The sequence below is a fragment of the Python bivittatus genome, unplaced genomic scaffold (genome assembly GCF_059951505.1).
Source record: "Python bivittatus isolate LINGU-HERP-01145 unplaced genomic scaffold, Pbiv_v1 ctg000330_np1212, whole genome shotgun sequence".
In the NCBI taxonomy this organism is placed as follows: domain Eukaryota; kingdom Metazoa; phylum Chordata; class Lepidosauria; order Squamata; family Pythonidae; genus Python; species Python bivittatus.
In genome coordinates, this window is record NW_028277058.1 from 284,982 (window position 1) to 308,196 (window position 23,215).

The window sequence follows — 23,215 nt, forward strand, 5'->3', positions numbered from 1 at the left end:
ACCAAAGGTGGCTATGGTTTTGTTGATTTGGAATATCAGCAGCTTCTCAACACAAGCAACGGGTTGGTTTTCTCTGATGTCTGGAATGGACAGGGCTCTTTCCAGCTCTCAGATGTTATTTCTTCTCACAATAACTGGTCCCAGCAGCAGTTCTTGTGTTCTTTGATGGGCTTTTAAACTAAACTTAGACTTTTTTTGTGTGTGTGCCTTTGAGTCAGTGTTGACTCCTGGCAACTGCCTGGACAACTCCCTGCAGTTTTCATGGCATGATTTTCAGAAGTGGTTTGCCATTGCCTGCATCCTAAGGCTGAGAGAAAGAATGACTGGCCCAAGGTCACCCAGACTAAATTTAGCCCCTCCTTAAATCCCTACAATGCTATTACTTTTGTTTCTCTCTGCTTTTATTCTTACCAAATCTCAGTATGATTCCATGGATCAATTCATGAATTTCCATGTGGGAACATCTTTCTTTATGTACAGCACAACACCCACTCCCTTCCTGTTGAGTCTGTTCCTTTTAAATAAGTTGTAGTCTTCCACAGCTATGTTCCAATCAGTGTATCTTCCCACCAAGTGCCAGTATCACTTCATATTTTCCCTCCTATTGTACTTTACTGCCAATAATAATAATTACAATGACAATTTCTTACCCCTAGTGAGGCACTACCTTGGCATGATTGTGGGGCTTGCGTGCTCTGAGGAGGATGAGAACTATGCCAGAGGTTCAACTATACTGGACAGGTCTTATCAGAGGAGCCAGATAAAGAGTGTCTCTCCCAAAAATAATATGGTGAGTCATAATTTACAGAAACCCATACTGGATCGGTCGTTGCCCAGGTCAACAAGGACTGTGCTAGGTGTTCTAGTTCCTGGACATCTGGTGACAAGTGGGCCACAGGACTCAGGACTGTTGGCTGAGCAACCAGGCCAGCAGCTGCAGAACTACTGGAAGAAAAGTTGATTACCTGTCACAAATATACAAAGACTGAAAACAAAGAAATAATGATCTGCTATTACAAATCAAGTCCAACGAAAAGAGGATATCTGAAAAGAATCTACCACTTCTGGAAAGAACAACATCCATAATCAGAAATAACAGAACAGAGGCTAGCAGATCAATGTCGATTTATAACACAGAATAAAGTATTCAAAGAAGGAGAATTGAAAGAACTGCAAAGGTCTGCCCAGAGCTAAGAAATCGAAGCCTTGCTAGAAGTAGCTCAGATGGTAGAGCCTTCTCCTCAGAAAGAACAAAGCCCTCTAACTAAAAAACAAGAGGAATTGAAACAAAGAATAGAACAGCACAAAAACAACAGAATAAGTTTGCCTGCATTGAAGCTTGTTTCAAAGAAACAGCTAGCACAAATATTAACAATGCCAATGCTGTAATATCAAATATAAGCGCCAGCTCACTGCAAGAAAAAAAACAACTGATGTACAGCATGGCTGCAGTTATAACTGAATACCTGGGATGCAAAATCAACAAACAAGAAAAAAAGCCAAACAGTGCACCAGCAAAATGAAAGATCAGGTTGGAAAATAAGATCAGCATGCTAAGATCAGATGCAAGCAAGCTAGAACAGATGAAAGAAAAGAAGCTGAAGAACAAGAAGACCAAAGAATACCTGATCAAGAAATATCACTTAGAAACAAGTTAGATCAAGGAAGCACTGGAAATAATAAAGCAGCAAAAAACAGCCATAGCCAAGAAGATCAGCAGATATAAAGCTCGAATAGCACACTACAGGCAGAATCTCCAATTTCAGTCGAATCAGAAACGTTTCTACCAATCCATCAATGGAGAGACTGCAATAAACCAGTCAACACTTGACAAAAAAGAAATAGTAAAGTTCTGGGTGCAGCTATGGGACAACCCGAAGAAATGCAACAAGAATACAGCTTAGATAAAGGAGGTAGATAAGAATAAAAAAGAAGCTGAAATAAAGAACTTGTAATAACAGCAGAAATGGAGGAGAAGAGGGCAAGGAAGATCAAGAATTGGTCAGCACCAGGTGAAGATGAACTGCATGGTTTTGGTTGAAACATCTGACTGCTCTGCACCTACTCATTGCCAAGCAGTTTAACAACATAGTGCAAGGAGGTGAAATTGAAGATTGGTTAACATCTGATAAAATCTACCTGATAATGAAAGATCCAGCAAAAGGAGCAGCACTGGGCAACTACAGGCCAATTACCTGCTTACCAACAACTTTCAGATTGCTAACTGATGTTGTAGCTGATGCCGCCCAACAGCACCTAGCTGAAAACAAGCTCCTTCCATCTGAGCAGAAAGGAAACTGCTCAAAGAGCACAGTGACAAAAGATCAGTTCCTAATTGACAAGATCATTTTGGAAAACTGTAAGAGAAGGAAGACCAACTTGAATGTAGCTTGGATTGGTTACAAGAAGATATTCGACTCCCTGCCACATAACTGGATAATCAAGTGCCTAGAAATAACAGGAATCAATAGAAACATCAGAAGCTTTGTGCAGTGATTAATGGCACAGTGGAAGACACAGTTGTTGGTCAGTGGTGATAGGCTGGGAGAGGTTAACATCAAGAGATAAATCTTTCAAGGAGACTCACTATCACCACTACTGTTTGTCATTGCATTGATTCCTATGTCAACAATACTGAACAAGTCAGGCCATGGCTATCAAACATCAAAAACATCTGCCCAGTTATCCCACCTCCTTTACATGGACAATCTGAAGCTGTAGTGAAAAACACCATCTGAAATGGAATTGCTGCTCAACACTGCCCAATTATACAGCCAAGATATTGCAGTGGAGTTTGGACTGGACAAATGTGCCACCCCGACCACCAACAGGGGAAAAATAGTGAAAATTGAAGGAATCAAGATGCCCAATGGACATAACTCAAGAGTCTGGATGAAGACGATCACTACAAATACCTGGGTATCATTCCGGCTGATAACATCAAGCACACTGAAGTCAAGAAGAAGTTTAGTGGTGAATACATCAAAAGAGTGAAGAAGACCTTAAAGCCCAAGCTCAGTGGCAGAAATACCATCAAGGTGATGAACACCTGGGCAATTCCAGTCATCAGGTATACAGCTGGAACAGTGGACTGGACTCAGGTGAACTAAAAGCCCTGGATAGGAAGACCAGAAAAATAATGACAATGAATCATGCCCTTCATCCACGCAGCAATATTGACAGACTCTACTTAGCAAGGAGCATAGGTGGCTGTGGAATGTTACAAGTTCACCAGACAGTTGAAGAAGAAAAAAGGGCATTGGAAGAATATCTGAAGGACAGTGAAGAAGATGCACTGAACCTACTACACCATGAAGGCTTACTGAATACCAAAGAAACTAAACTGGCCTATAAAAAAGACTAAATGAAGAATAGAAAAGAGACATGGCATGGCTAGTGCACAAAAAAACTTGCAGGCAGAGCAGATAACAAGACCTGGCAATGGCTAAGAGCAGGAAAGTTGAAGAAAGAGACAGAGGGGCTTATTCTGGGTGCACAAGACCAAGCCTTAAGAACAAATGCATACAAAGCCAGAACTGAGAAGACAGCAACAGACAGCAAATGCTGCTTCTGCAAAGAAGCTGAAGAAACAGTGGACCACCTAGTTAAGCTGCTGCAAGATCACACAGATTGACTACAAACAACAGCATGACAAAGTAGTAACAATGGCACATTGGAATATCTGCAAGAAATATCATTTTCCTGCAAGCAAGAACTGGTGGGACCACAAAATAGACAAAGTAATAGAAAATGAAGAAGCTAAAGTGCTCTGGGACTTTAGAATTCAAAACAAACAAGCATCTGCCACACAACATCCCAGACTTAACCATTGTTGATAAGAAAGACAAAAAAAGTCTGGATAGTGGACATTGCAATACCTGGGAACAGCAGAATAGAAGAGAAAGAACTGGAGAAAATCACAAAATACAAAGACCTGCAAATAGAGATAGAATGTGGCAAAAGAAAGCAAAAATAGTACCAATAGTAATAAGCACCTTGGGTGACATCCCAAAACATCTGGAGCACCACTTGAAGATCATCAGCATTGACAAAATCACCCTCAGTCAACTGCAAAAGGCAGCTTTACTTGAAACAGCTTATATCCTGCAAGGATACCTTTAACACCATCAAACAACAATATCTGCCTATCCCATGTCTTTGGGAAGGACTCGATAGGTGGATAAAAATGCCAGATCCAGTCTAAACATCTGGCTGACTGCAACCAACCATAATAATTTCTTAAATGTATATGTCACCTGACTCCCAGCAACTCTCTAAATCCCCTCCACTCTCATGCTTTTCCCTTTGTCTCCTGCATTTTTGGCTTTGGCCTTTTGGGCGTTTGCTCTAGTTTACTATGAAGGGATGCCTGCTGACCCCATTCTTCTGAGTGTTCATGAGATGCAAACCATCTCTTGCCAAGAGTCCCTCATTGTACAGTCCATGGTTTAGGAATCTAAATTCTTCTTGGTGGCCATCCATGTGGTCAGTTGTTCACTTCCTGTTCTTTCTTTTTATGCCATGAGTGGAAGGATTGACAAAAACACTGGTTGCACTCCCAGTTCCTGTAACGTCCTGACTAGGGCCTCAGTCTCTGGAGATCTGTTAAAGATCTCTTCTGGCTGTGTCATTCATCCCCTCATGAATAATTAGGAAAGGATAGTTATCAATGGGCTTGAAGAGTTTCAGCTGCCTGTCTGTCACATCCTGGAAAACAATACAACTCCTCATCACACAATCTGCTGCCCAGCTATTATTATATGGGACATTATTCCAGTTTTGTATTCTATGAAAAAGTGCAAACCAGGCTTCTCAGATGCTTGTTAGTAACAGCCAGATGGGGACTGAGTCTAGTATTGAGACTGGAGGCAGGAACACCCAAGGTAGGGGCCTTGATTTGACAGTCAATTCAGTTTATATGGCAGAACTTTGACCTGGTTCTGGCTAGGTTGATTTCCCTAATTAGAAGGGATAAATGGTAATCTAGATGATGGACCCACATCTATTAGATGTTTAGTGCATCTAATAGATATGTCTCCTAAATTTCCACTAAATTTGGATTGGGATAAGGAATTAATTAAATGACGGATTGGAGACACAATTTCAGGAGGAGCCAAGCCATATTACCAAGACTTCCTGACCACTGAGGCTTGAACCTGCAAAATATATACTGTATATTCTCTTACTTTCTCCAATTTTTAGTGGGTCTATATCAGGTCTCATCAACATTCTCCCTCCTGCCATCTTGGAGGGTAGCATCCCAAAAATTCCAGTATCATAGAGGCAATACCCCTGTGGATCAGATGTGAGTGAATTTATGGAGTATGGGATTTTTTAGGCTGTGCTTTTTGCTCTGATTATAGATGATGGCTACTTCAACCATTATTAAATAATTTCCCTGGTCACACTGAGGAATTCTATATGTACTCTGGCCAATGGAATTTTGCTTATATACTATATAAAGATTGTTGAATGTTATTAAATCATTTAGGTTTTCTTTGTTATATTGGACGTTTGGTTGATGGCTGTAATAACATTTAAAATGAAATACACCACCTGGAACTAGACAGGTCTGCACACTGACCCTTGGGTCTCCTCAGCAGGAAATATCCCACCACCGCCAGGCACTTGCTCAAATTGGTTCTTGGGCACTTGTGATCCTCTTCTACCCTCTTCCATGCAGCTGAGGCTGATGAAGTTTGTTCCCAGGTGGATTAATTTTAATAGCAAGAGCCTGATACTGGAAAATGGTTGGGGAAGTGTGATGGACTGGAATGGTGGGAGGGGAGTAAAGAATGTGCTCTCATCTCCAGAGGAGCGAGGAAGAGATAAGTGGAGGAGACTGGCACCTCCCAAAGAAATTCCATCAATGTGAACTGACTGAGCCTGGGAACTGGTTTCATTCTGGGAAGATTCTTGTTAATGGGTTGTAGCTAATAAACCTTGCTGGATTGACTCTGCATGGTCTCCTGGAGTTCCTTGGGCTAGGCCCGACAGGAAGGCTGTTTTAAATGAAGAAAAATTCTAAAGCTGGATGAGGAAGGGGGAGGGTAGGAATTAAAGAGACCTATAGGTTTAAAACATTTCAGCTTTTTAAAAATAATAATGTATTGTTCAAAATAATTTATTTTTAAAATGAGATAGTTGACTTAGGTTCAGCGAGAACATGGTAAAGAAAAACTTTTTATCTAATCTTTCATTTTGGGGAAGGAACTCTCTTATCTTAAATTCCTTTCAAGTTAATATCTGTGGATTTGATACTAGCAGCTAATCATGTAAAATATTTTGGATTAATGCCATACTGTACATACCATTCATAACCAGGAATGATATTGTAGCCATCACCTGTGGGTTAACCCCAGAATCTGATTCTTGGAAAGCAATGACCACAGAATTTATTCTAACAGTCACTGACAGGGTTATTCACCATGATTTCTTTTTAGTTATCTTGGTTATTGGCCAACACTATATTTTGTGAGAGTGAATTCCAAATGTTAAAAATGAGTTCTTTGTAAAAAAAAAAAAAAAAAAAAAGTATTTCCACAAGTATGCTGACAAACTACAAATAACTCTTCAGTGTCTTTGAATCAATGAGAAAGATTTGTCTCCCTGCAATCTGCTCTGCCCTATTGATAATGTTAGAAGCCCTTATGCCATATCTTCCTATAGCTGTACCTTTCTCGAATAATAATAATAATAAGGACTGCAGTCTACAGATTCCATAGAACACTTTATTTCTGAATACGTTTCGGACAGATAGCCATTCTTTGGTAGCAAATACAACAGTTAGTTTTAAAGTCTTAAAGACTAAATAATTGCATAGACTTCAAATGGACTGTAATCCATGAAAGCTTATACAGTAAAACATTTGTTAATATTTAAAATGCCACAAGTAAATATTTAAATATTAAGAAATATCTGTATTTCTTAAGATATATTATTGCATTGTTTCTGAAGCATAACTTTATTGTGCTTATTGGTTACTTATCTCTGCATTGCATTTTTAATTATTTTTTCAGTTTAGCTGTGTATTTATTTAGCATTGGGACAGAACTGTAAAAGATTATCATCTTCATATATACTCATCCTTTTAGTACTATAATCCAAGTCGGTCACCAACTTGCAGTAATTGGAGATGAATGTAACAGGAGATACAGTGGAAAACTGGAGGATCCGTTATTTCATCTTGCTAAAGGGTAAGAGTTCCTTGAGTAAATTTTCAATATTCTAGTTATTATATGTTTAGGAATTCAACTGGAATGTCAACAGGAGATTATTTTTGAATTATCTCTAACTTTTCAAAGGCAATCTTGGGGATCATAAACAGCTGAAACTTTTCCTCCTTTTATTCAGATTTTTGCTATCATGGTTTGTCCTTCATTTTTAAAATGCTTCATTTAAAAATAGTGCTCTCAGTGAGCAATTTCATCTTGTATAGGGACTTGTATTGCAGGAAAGTAGCCTTTGAAATTTGATCAACTTTTGCTTAGGAGAATGCTAATGTAACATACAGTAAACTTAGTTTCAAAATGGTAGTCATTTACAACATTAATTACTTGGAAAAGACAGTACTTAACTTCCCACTGTTTCTCAGACTGCAGTTATTGGCTTGCCGAGTGTAAGGATCTAATTATGTTTTGTGCCATATACTTTATTCAAACCTTCATAGACAATGACTGAGTTCATACACTGAGTTGAGCCAGAAATTTTCTTATGTATAGTTTGCTAAACAAGCCATAGTGATCAGGTTTACTCATAACATTAATCACACTGATTGTGTTCACAGGACACTAAGACGATGAAGCAGATCATATTGTACCTTAGCAAACTGTGGAAAATCCATTGTAAGCAAGGGATTATAAAACTTAAATTTTTAAAAATATGAATTGGAATATTGTCCTTATGTTCAGGCTAATGACAGGTATAGAAAAATCCTCTAAATTTCCTATACAATATATGGTGTACATATTACCCATGATAATAAATAGATTTGCTGTTAATATGGACATATAGACATACCAGTCATGCCATTCCCTTCTGGGATTAGCAGAAAAAGAGTGAGAATTAGTAAAGAGCCAAAGAAATTAAGAGAAGGTGAAACAAAAAGGAAACAGCTAAATCTAGTTAAACCCAATCTATGCCTCTCTGTACTGCAAATCCCTCAAGTTCTAAGTCAACAACACAGTATCATATTCATACAAAAGAATACACACATCCACATCCCTCATCTCTAACACCTCTAATGTCATCAAAAGCATTCCTTATACGTGTATCCATAAATATAGGAAACAACCAAGGGGACATTATCCTAGATTCATTTGCTAAGCATTCTGTTTATTCTCATGCATTCTTTGCTTTTTTCACATACTGCTCTTAGTTCATTCAGCAAACAATCTTGAATTCCATATTTGCACAACTACCTTCTAAATCAGTAAACATACAGTGAAATTTCCTTAGCATGTTGATACATTTCTCAATGACTGACTCAGGGATTTAGTTTAGCAAAAATCTAAATTGCATGTCCCCTGTCCAGCATAAAGCCACAAAGTGCTTCCCTAATTTTTCCCTTAAATACCCTTCCAGTCAGAATTCTGCCAACCCCCCTCCAGAAGCATTTAACAAATGAATCCCGGTGATTTTTGCATTTTGCTGCCTTTCCTTTTATATAAGGGAATAATAATTACATTACATTCTTCCAATCGTAAGGCACAGAAGCATCCTTCATGCACAAGTTCACTCCATAAATAAACCACATCTACATTTTAACATTTTTTCACTTATACCATCTGTCCTTGCAGCCTTTCCATTTTTCAACAGCATTTATGACTTTCTTTTCTTTTCTTTTTCCCTGGACATTAATGTAGTATCTGTTTCAGTTTCACTCTTAGACACATCACTCTCATTCCCATATACATTTCTCAAATGCTCCTTCCAGCATTCCCTCAAATAAATTCCTTGAAATTATTTCATCTTTAGTTTTAATTCTAATTCCATTCACTCCAGTTGAGGCTCCTTTTTCAGCCTCTTTACCTACTTCCAAAACAAATTGTTTCCATCAGAATTGCTCTGCATTGTCTCTGCCTTTTTAAATTTAAATACTCCTCCTGTTTTTACTATATTCATTGCCAGTCTCTTTTTCTCTCTATTCATGTTCTACAGTACCTTTCTCTCATGTTCATTTTTTGTAGCAACCATCCACATTTTTTCTCAAGCATAGCCTCTTTTACTCCGCTCTTCCACTAAGCAGCCCTTTTCATGCTTCCCATACCCTTCTAAGAACAGAGATGATGCCCTTGCCTGAATATACCTGGTTCTGTCCTTGATATATTTATACCTCTTTTATCCTTTTATCCTTTTGCTGGTTGATGCTGTGTTATGTCTCGATATGGTCAATTAGCTAATCAAGGTATTAACTAACCATTCCAAGAAACTTCCAGATCCTCTTTCCATTCATTCATTCATTTTGAAAGATTAGTCTGTCTTCCAATATTTTTTCCATACAGTCAGTATTCACAAAAGCACCATCTGGACAAGTCTGGTTGTTTATAAACAGGACAGCCCTACTCCCTGGCCTCATTGCTGAGGTGCAGTAAATGTTGGTTGTGAGGGCAGTGGAAATGATGTCAACATACTTTTTGCCATTCAAGAATGAGAGGAAGGGACATTGTTACAGCTGTAAGGAACTGCCTACAATTAAACCTTCACTTTCACCTCCATGCATATAATCACCAACTCCCCAAGATCAGACCATCTTCACTCAGATCTATGGCATCCTTCTGCTTTTAGTTTCTATTATGTCATGTCATGTCATGTCATGTCATGTCATATCATGCCATGTCATCTCATGTCATGTCATGTCATGTCATGTCATGTCATGTCATGTCATGTCATTTCTGCTCTTTAGCATTTACTCTTCTTTACATTCCAAGTCACAATCTCCTATATACCATGGTCACTGCCAGATTGGCCCATAGATACTGACTTCCATTGCCCATCAAAGCTGTGGTCACTTGAGGCTTTCACTTTATACTTTTTGGTAATACAAAGAAGGGGAAGAATGGTTTACTCACCTTAGATGCCCTGGGGCCCCACATAGCATTCCCTCTTAAAGGTATGGCTAGTACTGCTGAATTTGGACACATTATGACCAAGATGCCAGAAGTGCATGTTTGTGCTGTTCTGTGCAAGGTAGGATATCTAACTGATATCCACTTGTATCCCATCAACTAGGAGGTTTATGCAATGTGCTGACACACACTAAAGTTTTAATAAATGATAGAGCAACTGGGATAACTCATAATTATCAGCATCCTAATAAACAAAGAGGGAGAATTTAGCTGTTTTTGCCCCATTGTTGCGTTCCTCTGAAGGTACCAATTTAAAACTTGGTACCTTGCTTTTAATTATGTCAACCTGAGCTATTCCAGTTCCAACAACCTGAAATACTTTGGTGTGAGGAAGAAACAGAATACAAGATTGAGGAGAGGGACCTTTGCTTGGTTCCCAATGACTAAGAATACCTACAGAATGGAATGGAAATTGACTCCTGCTGAATGTATAGGGATAGCCATGTGGTTTTTGCGGCAGTAGCACAGTTTTTTTGGTGGTCTCTTATCCAAGCATTGGCTTTTTTTCTGTTTCCCAAAATACACCAAAATCAAATAATGTGATGGTGACATACTTAAGCTGCATCCAAATTATGCCTGGATGTGCCAGTTTCATGTATTTTTATAAAGATGAAAGGGTGCAGTTTCCTCCTTTGGTGAAAAATGCAGTGGGTACATTTGGAACTGTTTGCAGTAAGGGGAAGGTTTCCTTCCCCCTGGCCTTGACTGGGCTCCACTAGTTGAGAGGAGGAGGGAATTTGGTGACTCCATAATGACAGAAAGCACTACTCACAACAATAGGCATTTATTTTGTTAGATGAGAATATGAATATCAGCTTCAAAATGGCTTCAAAAATTTAATAAACCTTGACTGATGGAAAACTGGGGATCCCTTTCTGAAGTCAGTTGGAGAGTAGAAACATGTCTGTTTTAACTAGTATCCAAGGGTATCTGTGGAGGAGATGGGTGGGGTCAACTACATCAACATGGTGGGCTCATTTTATATGTGTGCAATGCATGCAACTCATGTTGAAAAGGGCCCTGCTACCATGCCAGATGTTTGTTTCAGTAAAACCCATTTACTGCTTCCTTACTGCTCATAATAACCATTATATTTTTAAATTAATGTTTTGTCTCCTTTTTAAATAGAATAGTGGCCTGTGTTTTCCAGACTCGGTTTTGGGGCAAAAATGTCCTGAAAATTGTTGGGAGTTCCTTGACTAGTACCTGGAGAAAGAAGATTATTGACCATGTCTGGGTAAATTTCATTTATTTTGTATTCATAATTTTGCTGTTAAACAGTGAGACAGAAATAAGTAAGCATAAGGAGTTTTTGTGACTTACAATTTTGTTTCTATTAAGGCTGTGCATGCTTTGAAAATGACTGAGAAAAAAATTGGGGGGTTTATTTGTTTTACATACAGTACTATTTAATTTGTTTAACATGTTATTAGTGAAGTTAAAAAACATTTTGATTGTACAGTAAAAAAAGCTACATGCATTAGAGTGATCCAAGTACAGTGGTACCTCGGGTCATGAACTTAATTCGTTCCACGACACTGGTCGCGAACCAAATTGGTCGTGAACCGAATCAAATTTTCCCATAAGGTTCAATGTAAATACGGTTAATCTGTTCTGACCCCTACGAATGTGGTTGCCAACCGATTTTGGTCGCCAACCGAATCAAATTTTCCCATAAGGTTCAATGTAAATACGGTTAATCCGTTCTGAACCATATGTATTTTTTTTTTAAACCACAAAAATATGAAACAAAATACAGCACAGTATGAAGAGAGAGAACACTAACCTTGCTTGAGGCGACTTCTGGCGTGGAGGACAGGAAGGCGGGTGGGGAGGCAGTTATCGTTTGGAGGGAGAGTCCCCCTCCAAAAGGACATCGGGGAGATCTCCTTCAGGGGTTTCCTCACTTCTTTGTCTCTTAGCTGCAGGCTGAGTTTTGGCGAAAAATCTGTCTAATGTCACTTGTTTTTTCCTGCGCTGCATAACCCTCTGGAAATGAAAGGCCAGTAGTGGCTTAATCTTCAGCTCGGTGCTTGCATTCGTGCACAGCAAAAGGGTCAATCTGTCCTTCATGGGCTTGTGCCCCGGCAGTGCCTTTTCCTCCTGCGTGATATAGGTTCTGTTCAGCATCTTCTTCCAGAAGAGCCCTGTTTCATCGCAGTTGAACACTTGTTGAGCGACGTATCCTTCCGCCGTCATGAATTCCGTGAATTCTTTCTTGTAGGTTTCTGCAGCAGCCTTGTCAGAACTGGAAGCCTCACCATGTCTTGTCACACTGTGGATGCCACTTCTCTTGCGGAATTTACCAAACCAGCCTCTGCTGGCTTTAAATTCTTCACTTGTTGCGCTTGTAGAGGGGTTTTTTTTGCAATAAATCACTGTGCAATTTCCTGGCTTTTTCACAGATCATAGCTTCACTAATGCTATCACCTGCCAGCTGTTTCTCATTCAACCACACTAACAAAAGTTTTTCCACCTCTTTCAGCACTTGTGTCCTCTGCTTGGTTAACATCGTTACCCCTTTTGCCACATCAGCTCCTTTGATGGCATCTTTATTCTTCAAAATAGTCAAGATTGTCGACTTCGCCATCTTGTACTCCGAGGCCAGATCAGTCACACAAATACATGAATAGAAAAGCTCATGCTTTTCTACAATTTCCTTCTTCAATTCAATGGTTATTTTCTTCAAAACCTTATTCTTACCATTTTTGCTCTGCACTTTCTTTGGAGCCATGCTAAAAAGCACACCAAAAAGCTTCACAGCCAGTGTCTGTCTGCGACCACGATCTCACCTACAGGAAGCCACGACCACGTGTCACAGCAGGGAAAATGGCCGCGGGTCATGTTTGTCACCCGATGCGGAGTTCGTGAACGGAAGCAAAATTTTGCAAACGGTGCTGTTTGTGAACCGAATTGTTCGTGAACAGAAGCATTCGTGAACCAAGGTACCACTGTAAATTAACGAAGGAGCGGAAAAAGGAATTAGGAAATAGAGAAAAAATAAGATCCGTGTAGTATCAATATAAGATTAATTCAGTCTTTAAAGTTTTTATTAAATCTAGAGAAGAGGGAAACAATCTCCATCTTCTCATTTTTAGAGTATAAGGACACTTCAAAAATTGATAATGAATATAATCCATTCCTTAACTCAGGAGAGTAAGTTTCTTTCCATCTATGTAAAAATAATTCTCTTTGCTAAGCACAGACTTGATAAAGCCAAAGTTCTTCATAAAATATCAAATTCCATATTTTAGAAGTATAACCAGTATTAACCAGAACTGTGCTAATACATGCTGTAACTTGAAACCAAAAGGAAGCTATGTCTGAACAAAACCCAATTATGTCAGTCAGAGAGCCTTCATATTTCATGCAAAACCAGTACAAGAAATCTAATATCTAACTTTTTAAAACCATTCTTTGAAGAGCCCAATAAAAATGAAACAGTTTCTTAATGTTTCTTAAATCGTAAGAATGAAGAATCATAAGAATTTACATTCCTTAAAACCAATTTCCAGAATTAGATAGTCAAATCTCTCATTCCACATTTCATTTATATTGCTAATGCTAACCTTCATCCTATATTTTAATTCTATACCGTTGGTTTCACTTCAAATCCAGTGTCTAGAATCCTAGATCCTAGAATTCCGGGCACCTCTGAGGCTGTTAAAGCATCTGGATCAATCCATGTTTCAGGGGTACAGACTGCCAAGCAGAAGAATGATTGAGAAGGGTTAGGCCTTGTGCTAGTGAGAGCACAGCAACCCATGGCCATTCATTTAAGCTGCCCCTCTTTTCAGGCTTCAGCACAAGTCTGCAACAATTGTGTGGTTGCTTTAGAGTCATACTAAGTGTACGGGATCAGCTCCTGAAAGCAACCACACTTTTTCTCAAAACCAACTTTTTGCAGGTTAGTGTGAAAAAAGAAGGGATGCTTTAATGTGCCTGCTTGAGGTCAGAAGCACCAGGTCATTTTCAAAGTAGATGCAACCCTAATTCCCATCTATCTGTAAATTAGGCCCCTTGGAACTCAGCTCAGTCTCTAGGTATACTGACTTTAACCTCCTCATGCTTTAGCTACTTAAGTCACTGAATCATCGGATCTTGGAGGTCATCTAGCCCAGCTTCCTGTCAAGCATCCCTGGCATATGGCCATCCAGTGGAGAAGAGTCCACCACCTTCTGAGGAAGTCTATTCTATTGTTGAATAGTATGTCCAACCAAACTCTCCATTCTTGAACTTCTCTTGATCTTGACACTGTACTTCTGTGATTCATCCTGGGATTGCATTTGCTTTTCTTTGCAGTTGCATCTCACTGCTGGCTCATGTTCAGTTTATGATCCACTAAGACTCAGATATTTTTCAAATGCACTACTGCTCTGTATGGTTTCCCCCCACCATCCTATACTCATGCTTTGATTATACTTTGATTTTCACTTCTGAAATGTACAACACTGCATTTGTCCATTTTTAAATTTTTTTATGCATGTTTATTGTTAACTTATTAAAATACAAAGAAAGTAGAAAAAAGCAAGTATTAAAATACAAAGAAGTGAAAATAGCAAGATAATGCAAAAAAGACTGCTACATTTTATATATACATAGAAAGAGTGAAAAAAAGAAAAAGTAAATTACTTTTCAGTGATACAGCCTCCCCTTCCAGTCCATTTGTATCTCCAACCACTAGCCACAATTTAGTTATTTGAATTTTCCATCAAACATTAGTAATTGTTGTTAGTTTCTATTTGAGTCCTAAAAAGGATATTCCAGATGTCAAAATCTACTTGCTCTGTGATACACTGTACATAACATAAGGGAGGCATTTGTCTCTGTTGAAATTGCCATCTATAGTTCCTCCTCTGAAACTTGAAGCTATTTCCCCCCCTATCTTTTTGTCATCTGCAAATGTGAATATGTGTAAATAAATCATTTATAAATATTTTGAACAGCACAAGACCTAAGACAGATCTCATTCATCCCCCCTGATGCAGAGCCCTTGAAGTATACAGTACTTGTTGAGTATACAGGTAGTCCTCAGTTTAAGACAATTCCTTCAGCAACTGTTCGAAGTTGTGACAGTGCTGAAAAAGGAGACTTATGACTTTGCAATGTTCCCTACTGATTTCCCCAGAAAGTCAAAGGGGAAGCTGGCAGGAAAGATTACAAGTTGCTGGGGTAAGTCTCCCCCATCCGCACACTGTTCCCCAGCCTCTCTGCACTCGCACCGGCCACTCATGCACCCTCCCCAACCCATGTGGCACCTCTCACAGACCCTCCCGCCCCTTGCGGACCCTCCCCAACCCATTTGGCGCCTCTCGCACACCCTCATGCTTCCTCCCCAACCTGCACCACACCCTTCCTGACCCATGTGGCACCTTTCGCACACACTTGTGCACCCTCCCCAACCCACACAGTGCCTCTCATGCACCCTCCCTGACACCCCTGCCCATCCCTTCCCTCCCCCACCCAGCAGCAGCCACTTACCTGCCTGCGGGCCCAGGATTTGCAACTTCCTACTGGCTTCCACACTGACTTTGGTTGTGGGAAGCTGGCAGAAAGTTACCTCATCTAACAACCATGGGATTCAGTTAAAGACGGCAAACAGGACTGCAGGGATTGTTGTCGCTAACCGATGTGGTTGCACTTTACGACCGCATTGCTTAGTGATGGAAATTCCGGTCCCAATTGCCGTCATAAGTCAAGGACTCCCTATAGTTGTTCAACTAGCTCTCTGTTGATCTAATAGTAGTCTAGACAGTCCAGTCTGATCCAGTCCACATTTTTGCTATCTCCTGTAGTAGGTGTCAGGTTCAGCTGGCGCGGCACTGCTAGGAAAACCGGCCAGCCGCGCTGAGCCAATACTACCGCCCACTCGCAAGCCGAGGTAAAAGAGGAAGTAGAGCCGCAGCTGATTAATGGGCCACCTGCGCCCAGTTAACAGGAAACCGCAGAGTGGACGTTTTGTATCCACCCTGATGAGCGGCGCGCGTGAGACAAAGAACAAAGCCGCGAGTCATGGAAAGGAGATCACCGCGCGATCAAGCAAACCCTGGTGTGGCGTGCAACTGAAAGAACCCTGAGGAAACAAGCCCACGCCGGAGGGGCAGGCAATCTAAGACAATGGGATACTGGCTGAACCTGCCATTTGGAACATTAAGGGGGATTATTGGGGTATCGATAATCCGTAACTTGTAACCTGACGACGGGGCGAACCGTGGGAAGGGGAGAGTTATAAATTGTACAACAAAATGTGCCAAGCCAGTCCTGGCTTTGTTTGTAACTGTTGCGTTACGCCTGAGTAAACCTCTTTTGTGAACCACACGTGTCACGGGAGTTTCTCTTGACGAACGGGGCATTCCTTACAGTAGGATCTCATTGGAGAGTTGGTCAAAAGCTTTGCTGAAGCCAAGGTGTGCTTTGTCCACTGCATTTCCCTGGACAACTCAATGGGTCACACTGTCAAAAAAGGAGATTTGGTTAGTTTGGCATGACTTCTTAATAAGCCTGTCCTGGGTCCTGGGTCCTGCCAAGCATTGTCATTTTTTTTCCTAAATATTTTTAATTGGGTTTTCCAAATTGTCACAAACCAACCACTTAATAATTTGTTTTAGAGTTTTCCCCAGTATTAACATCACGCTAACGGAGTTGCAGTTACTGGGTTTCCCCCCAACCTTTTTTGAAGATAGGAATATATGTCCTCCTCCAGTCCCCAGCATAAGTCCATCCTCTACTACTTTATTAAAAACCAGACAAAGAGGCACTGCGGTGGCAACCACAAGCTTCTTCAAGACTCTCGTCTAACTGTTCTGGTCACAGAGACTTAGGCACAGTCATGGTAGGTGGGCACTCCACATCTATTGCTGTATATGCATTTTCTCTGTTTTTCTACTTTATTTCCTCAGTTGGGTGGAACACCTCTGATTTGAAGAACAGCGCCCTCTCCCCATCACCTGCAACCCTCCTCCCATCTTCTCCAAACAGCAGACTCATCCCTTTTTTCTTCCTGTTCCTGTTGACATAGTCCAGCATCCTTTTCTGTTCGTTTTCGCTTCCCTTGCAAACCTGTTTAGCATTTCAGCAGATATTTCTGTGTTTCTTTCTGCAGATATGTTTCCTGCTGTGCCTCTTTGATGATTTCACTCATTTTCCCTTTCCTGTGCATGTTCCTTTTAGCTCCCTGTACATCCTAGTGATTTTCTAAGCCTCCTGACGTTTTATTTTCAATGCCTAATGTGTGGTCATACTTCCTATATGGTTCCCAGTTCTCTGGCATTCTCTTTGACCTGAGGATTTTTTTCCATGGAATCCTGTCCAGTAGTTCTCTAAACTTGTTGAACTGGCTCTCCTGAAGTCAACTGGGTATGACTCTGCTGTGGTTTCTCCCCGGGTCCACACTGCTTTTACTTCTTTGTTCAGCTCTTGGCTATTGGTTAGAATCAATAAGGAGCCAGTCCCCTTTTCTTCAACCTTCTGGAAAATGAAGCAGTTGGCCAGATTACTGAGTTGGTCTGGAGCACCCCACACAATGGTTAATTCTGCTCCTTGTACTCTTATCTAAGTGTTCATGATTGGGCTCTTTGGCTCAAATTCTTGATATCACTACACATGTGGACATTTCCTTCACTTACAGTGTCCTCCCCCTCCTATTCCTTTGCCTTCAGTCCTTGAGGCCCAGTCATGTGTTTCATCCCACCAGGATTTAGAAGTGCTTCCCTGCATTAAGATTTCTAGTTCTTCCTGCTTATTCCGTGCTCCATGCATTTGTATGGAACTCTTGGCTCATATAATTTGTCTTGTTCCTTCCTGTATTTATTTACTCATGACTGGGTGCCTTCATGTCCTGCATATCACTCCTACTGTCCTATTGTTTTTTGAAATCAAACAAAGCCTGTTAAAAGCTTGGATTTATGTTGCTATTATAATTGGCCTGTCTTTCTTAATGGGCTTTTCTGAGAAGGTTCTGATTGGTCGGTGTGGAAGGACATGGTGAAGGTGCAAAGCCCTCCCACACTTTGGGTGATAATGTGTTGTCTTCCAGTTGGTGGTACATAAGAGACTATAGGCTGGATCTAGACTATGATAATAGTACTGGGAATATTAAAATAAAGGGAACTTAAGTCATTATTAATGTTTTATACTAATTTTAATGGGAACAAAATGCAAGTCTGGCTCCACCTGAGTGTACTGTGTTCTTTATTGTGCCAGGTACAGTGTTATATTTTTTGCTAAAATTCCTAAAAGCCAAATTAATGTTTTATATACCACCATTGTTTAAAAAGCTGGAGTGACTGAGAAGGCTTTGTGTGTGACCCGAGGTAAGAACCTCCCTCCTTTTTGTATACTGATAAAAATTTAAGTTTTTCTTCTCATATGCTCTTCCACTAAAACTCATCATGCAAACAAGATATGCTGTACTGACTATTGTTCGCTTTTAACTTCTAACCATTTTTAATCAAATTCTTTATTCTCTCCACAAACAGCTTGTTTGGATTCCTCTTAACTGTGCATTCCAGAAATGGGGGCCTGCCCTCCTGATGGCAGCTTTCACCTGGTGGCTGGTCACTCATGGGCTGCAGAACTGGCACTGAATTGCCACTGATGGTCACTGCTGGACTTTGACCAACCTACATCTCACCCTAGAGGTGCAATTGGCTTTGTTTGTATTTTTAAAGTTGTCTATGAAAAACTGCTTTTTCTATTTAAAGTGTAGGGTAGTGCTGGGTCACTGCTATTTTCATACTTTTTAAAAACAAAATTATTAATATGGGTTTGTTGCTGGATAACTACCTGAATTGCTTGTTTTAAAATATGCCTGTGTGGGTGATTCAAGTCTGTCTTTTATATATTTACAAGATGTCTACTTCATGGAGAGAGGTTTTGGTTTTTTTTTAAATATGGAGTTTAGAAAGATGATAGAAGGAATGCTGGGCATCCTTTTAAATAATATTTGCAGTGTAAAATATTTAAGTCAATTTGTAATCTTAACAACTTAAAAATAAAACTGATGTTCCATTTATAGTTCTTAAAAGTACGATCTGTTTTCTGTGTCTTGGTGGTCTGGGCGGTATTGCAGAAAGAGAGCTTCCCATCCTTGGGCTGTTTTCAACCAGAAATGCAGTGATCTTTTTGCTACTGATGGAGAGGCTAATGCTGAGTCACTTCAGGAAGGAGGCTCACTTCCATGATGGATGTACAAGTCCACACTTAGGTTGCATTATGATTCCAACTCCTGGCAAACCCATGTTTAACTGTGCTTTATTCAGACAATACAATTGGCTGGCACACAGTACAAGTAAAAACTGAGCAAACATGTTTACTTGGACGTGTGAAGAGGAATAATTTGTAGATCTGCCTTTTTGGTATAATCAGAAGCTTCCACTTATAATTTGCTTTCTCTTGGCTGCATTTTCCTGAGCCTGACATACTTCAGTGATGGAATCTGGATTTCTAAAACCACAAAATAGATTATCTGTGGTCTGAGAGTGTTAAAAATAATGTACCTTGACATGCACACTCATTTATTCTGTTCCACTATGGCTTCTGGTCAAATAGGTTTCCATGTTATTAGAAGCATTACAGAAATCTAAGCATACTAAGAGCAGGGAAAATATCCAGTCAGTGAACAGTGGTGATAGCTTCATTACCATTTCCAACTCTCTGAAATAACTAATGCAATGAAAAGTGACTTGTGTCATGTTTAAAAGGAGAGTTATTTTATTTCAAGGAAAATGTGGTGAAACATTACTATTACTGTTTATCTGCAGCAGAACCACAAAGTGGTTGCAGAGTGGGAAGGCTGCATTGTTTCAAGTCACCTCTCCTTTGCCTCCCCAAAAATGCTCCCACAAAATTGCAGGTAAAGAAAATAATTTGAATTCACACCTTTCTCAGTTCAAATGGGCTGTACTGACCTTACCAGAAGTATTCCTAACTCACTGTTCTTCAGGTCAGGGTAGAGCATTCCTTAAGAGATGGGGCTGCCCATCTGAATCGAAACAAGCATTTTCACAGGACTTTTCACAACTTTAAATAGCTGGCACATCTCAAATGCAGTCAGCCTTTTCCTAGACATGCTCCTTTTTTTATGGGCAGGGAAATATTTATTGATGTGAGATATATATCCTGCCTTTTCTCTAAGAATTCAAATGCAGATCACTCTTCATTTTATCCCACAATAACTCTGCTAGGTAGGCTTGACTGAGAAAGACTGTCTGGACCAAAGTCATCCAGGGAGCTTCCATGGCTGAGGCAGGACTAGAACCTGGATTTCTGCAGTACTAGTTCAAAAGCTTAATTCTACATAAATTTATTCCTGTAAGCTACACAGAGTCACTGTGAGTGAGTTGGGCGGCCATATAAATTGCTTAAATAAAATAAATAAGTATATCTTCCAGTTGACTGTGAAGCATATATGAATTTTGCCTTAAGAAATATAAACCTGTTAAGCTTTCTAACATGGCAGCCTCAGTCAGTTCCACATCAGACTAGGCTATAGGGGTGTTGTGAAACCAGACACTCTCTTCCATCTCTTCCTGATCTTCTGTATCAGAAATACAGGTGAAACTCGAAAAATTAGAATGTTGTGCAAATGTTCATTTATGTCAGTAAGGCAACTCAAAAGGTGAAACCAATATATGAGATAGACGCATTACATGCAAAGCGAGATATGTCAAGCCTTACTTTGGTATAATTGTGATGATTATGGCATACAGCTTATGAAAACCCCAAATTCACAATCTCAGAAAATTAGAATAGTGTGAAAAGGTTCAATATTCTAGGCTCAAAGTGTCCCACTCTAATCAGCTAATGAATCCATAACACCTGCAAAGGGTTCCTGAGCCTTTAAATGGTCTCTCAGGCTGGTTCAGTAGGAATCACAAGCATGGGAAAGACTGCTGACCTGACAGTTGTGCAGAAAACCATCATTGACACCCTCCATAAGGAGGGAAAGCCCCAAAAGGTAATTGCAAAAGAAGTTGGATGTTCCCAAAGTGCTGTATCAAAGCACATCAATAGAAGGTTATGTGGAAGGGAAAAGTGTGGTAGAAAAAGGTGCACAAGCAGCAGGGGTGACCGCAGCCTGGAGAGGATTGTCAGGAAAAGGCCATTCAAAAGTGTTGGGGACTTTCACAAGGAGTGGACTGAGGCTGGAGTTAGTGCATCAAGAGCCACCACACACAGACGGATCCTGGACATGGGCTTCAAATGTCATATTCCTCTTGTCAAGCTGCTCCTGAACAACAAACAACGTCAGAAGCGTCTTACCTGGGCTACAGAAAAAAAGAACTGGTCTGTTGCCCAGTGGTCCAAAGTCCTTTTTTCTGATGAGAGCAACTTTTGCATCTCATTTGGGAGCCAAGGACCCAGAGTCTGGAGGAAGAATGGAGAGGCACGCAATGCACGATGCTTGAAGTCCAGTGTGAAGTTTCCACAGTCTGTGTTGATTTGGGGAGCCATGTCATCTGCCGGTGTTGGTCCACTGTGCTTCATTAAGTCCAGGGTCAACGCAGCCGTCTACCAGGAGACTTTGGAGCACTTCATGCTTCCTTCCACAGACGAGCTTTATGGGGATGCTGACTTCATTTTCCAGCAGGACTTGGCACCTGCCCACACTGCCAAAAGTACCAAAACCTGGTTCAATGACCATGGGATTACTGTGCTTGATTGGCCAGCAAACTCGCCTGACCTGAACCCCATAGAGAATCTATGGGGCATTGCCAAGAGAAAGATGAGGGATGCGAGACCGAACAATGCAGCGGAGCTGAAGGCCGCTATTGAAGCATCCTGGTCTTCCATAACACCTCAGCAGGCTGATAGCATCCATGCCGTGTCGCATTGCGGCAGTCATTGCTGCAAAAGGGGCCCAAACCAAGTACTGAGTACATATGCATGCTTATACTTTGCAGAGGTCCGATATTGTTCTATTTCCAATCCTTGTGTTATTGATGTCATGTAATATTCTAATTTTCTGAGATTGTGAATTTGGGGTTTTCATAAGCTGTACGCCATAATCATCACAATTATACCAAAGTAAGGCTTGACATATCTCGCTTTGCATGTAATGCGTCTATCTCATATATTGGTTTCACCTTTTGAGTTGCCATACTGACATAAATGAACATTTGCACGATATTCTAATTTTTCGAGTTTCACCTGTAGTTAGTATAGTTAGTCAGGCTCTTACATCTGCACCAGCTAATTATGGTTTAACTTTGCTCTGAAAAGCAGATTATAAATCAAGCTTTGGTCATGGCTTGTAATCTTGCTTTGCAGGACAGCAAGCACAGACTGTTGTTTGCTAGCTTTGATAAAGTGACAAATTATTGCAAGAAAGAATCTTACTAAGCTGATCACCAGGTGCCGCACCAGAGATGTAGACTTGACGAACGCTGAAGAAGTCCTGGAAGAAAGCAATAGGAAATCACTTTTATACCCTGTTGCCAGAGTAACTGCATGCTTGCATCCCTGTTGTCACAAGGAGTCAAATGTGACTCAAAGGAGACTTCTAACAAGAAAAGGCAACAAGTTGGGAAACAGAATTTGCATCATAGGACTCAGTCCTAGTTGCAATTCATGGTTTGGCAAGTGAACAGAATTTAACATGGACAATGCACACAATCTACAGCTCTGATAAATTCAGGCTATGATCAAGAATATGATGAGGAAATCCTGTTACTCTGCAATTTTAAATCAAAATATCAAAAGGCAAACTGTTTAGCAATCAGTGGGGATTTGACAAAGTAGATCTGCTTTTCCCAAACTGATAAATTCACTTAACAGAGTAGCTGGATTTGAACAGAGTTGTAGTTGATCTCATAAAAGTAACCAAGAGGGAGGGGGAGTTGGAGAAGGCTACACTAGATGTCTCTGCACATGAGTCCACCACTTGAAGAAAAAGTGAAAGATGTAAATATTTGTATTTTCATTACTGCATATGCCCATATGAGACAATCCTTAGATAAAATCGGAGCCATGGAGGAAGACTGGGTTTCTCAAATACATGATAAGTTTTGGAGTGGATGTGGACAAACAGACTGACACTGAATTTGGACCAGATGCTGATGATATTGGGGAGCAGCCTTTTGGCTAAA

At 40.3% G+C, this 23,215-nt stretch overlaps 1 protein-coding gene across 1 annotated transcript in view; it reads left to right on the forward strand.

Annotated features, from left to right (window-relative positions):
* The window catches only part of LOC148215873 (uncharacterized), a 36,670-nt gene extending 17,020 nt beyond the window's left edge, over positions 1-19,650 (forward strand). Inside the window, exons 3-5 of the mRNA XM_088141615.1 lie at positions 7,095-7,196; positions 11,256-11,364; positions 12,352-19,650. Coding sequence (XP_087997741.1) covers positions 7,095-7,196; positions 11,256-11,364; positions 12,352-12,501 — 361 coding nt within the window. The 3' untranslated portion in view covers positions 12,502-19,650. The remainder of the gene's footprint in view (positions 1-7,094; positions 7,197-11,255; positions 11,365-12,351) is intronic.
* The last annotated feature ends 3,565 nt before the right edge of the window (positions 19,651-23,215 follow it).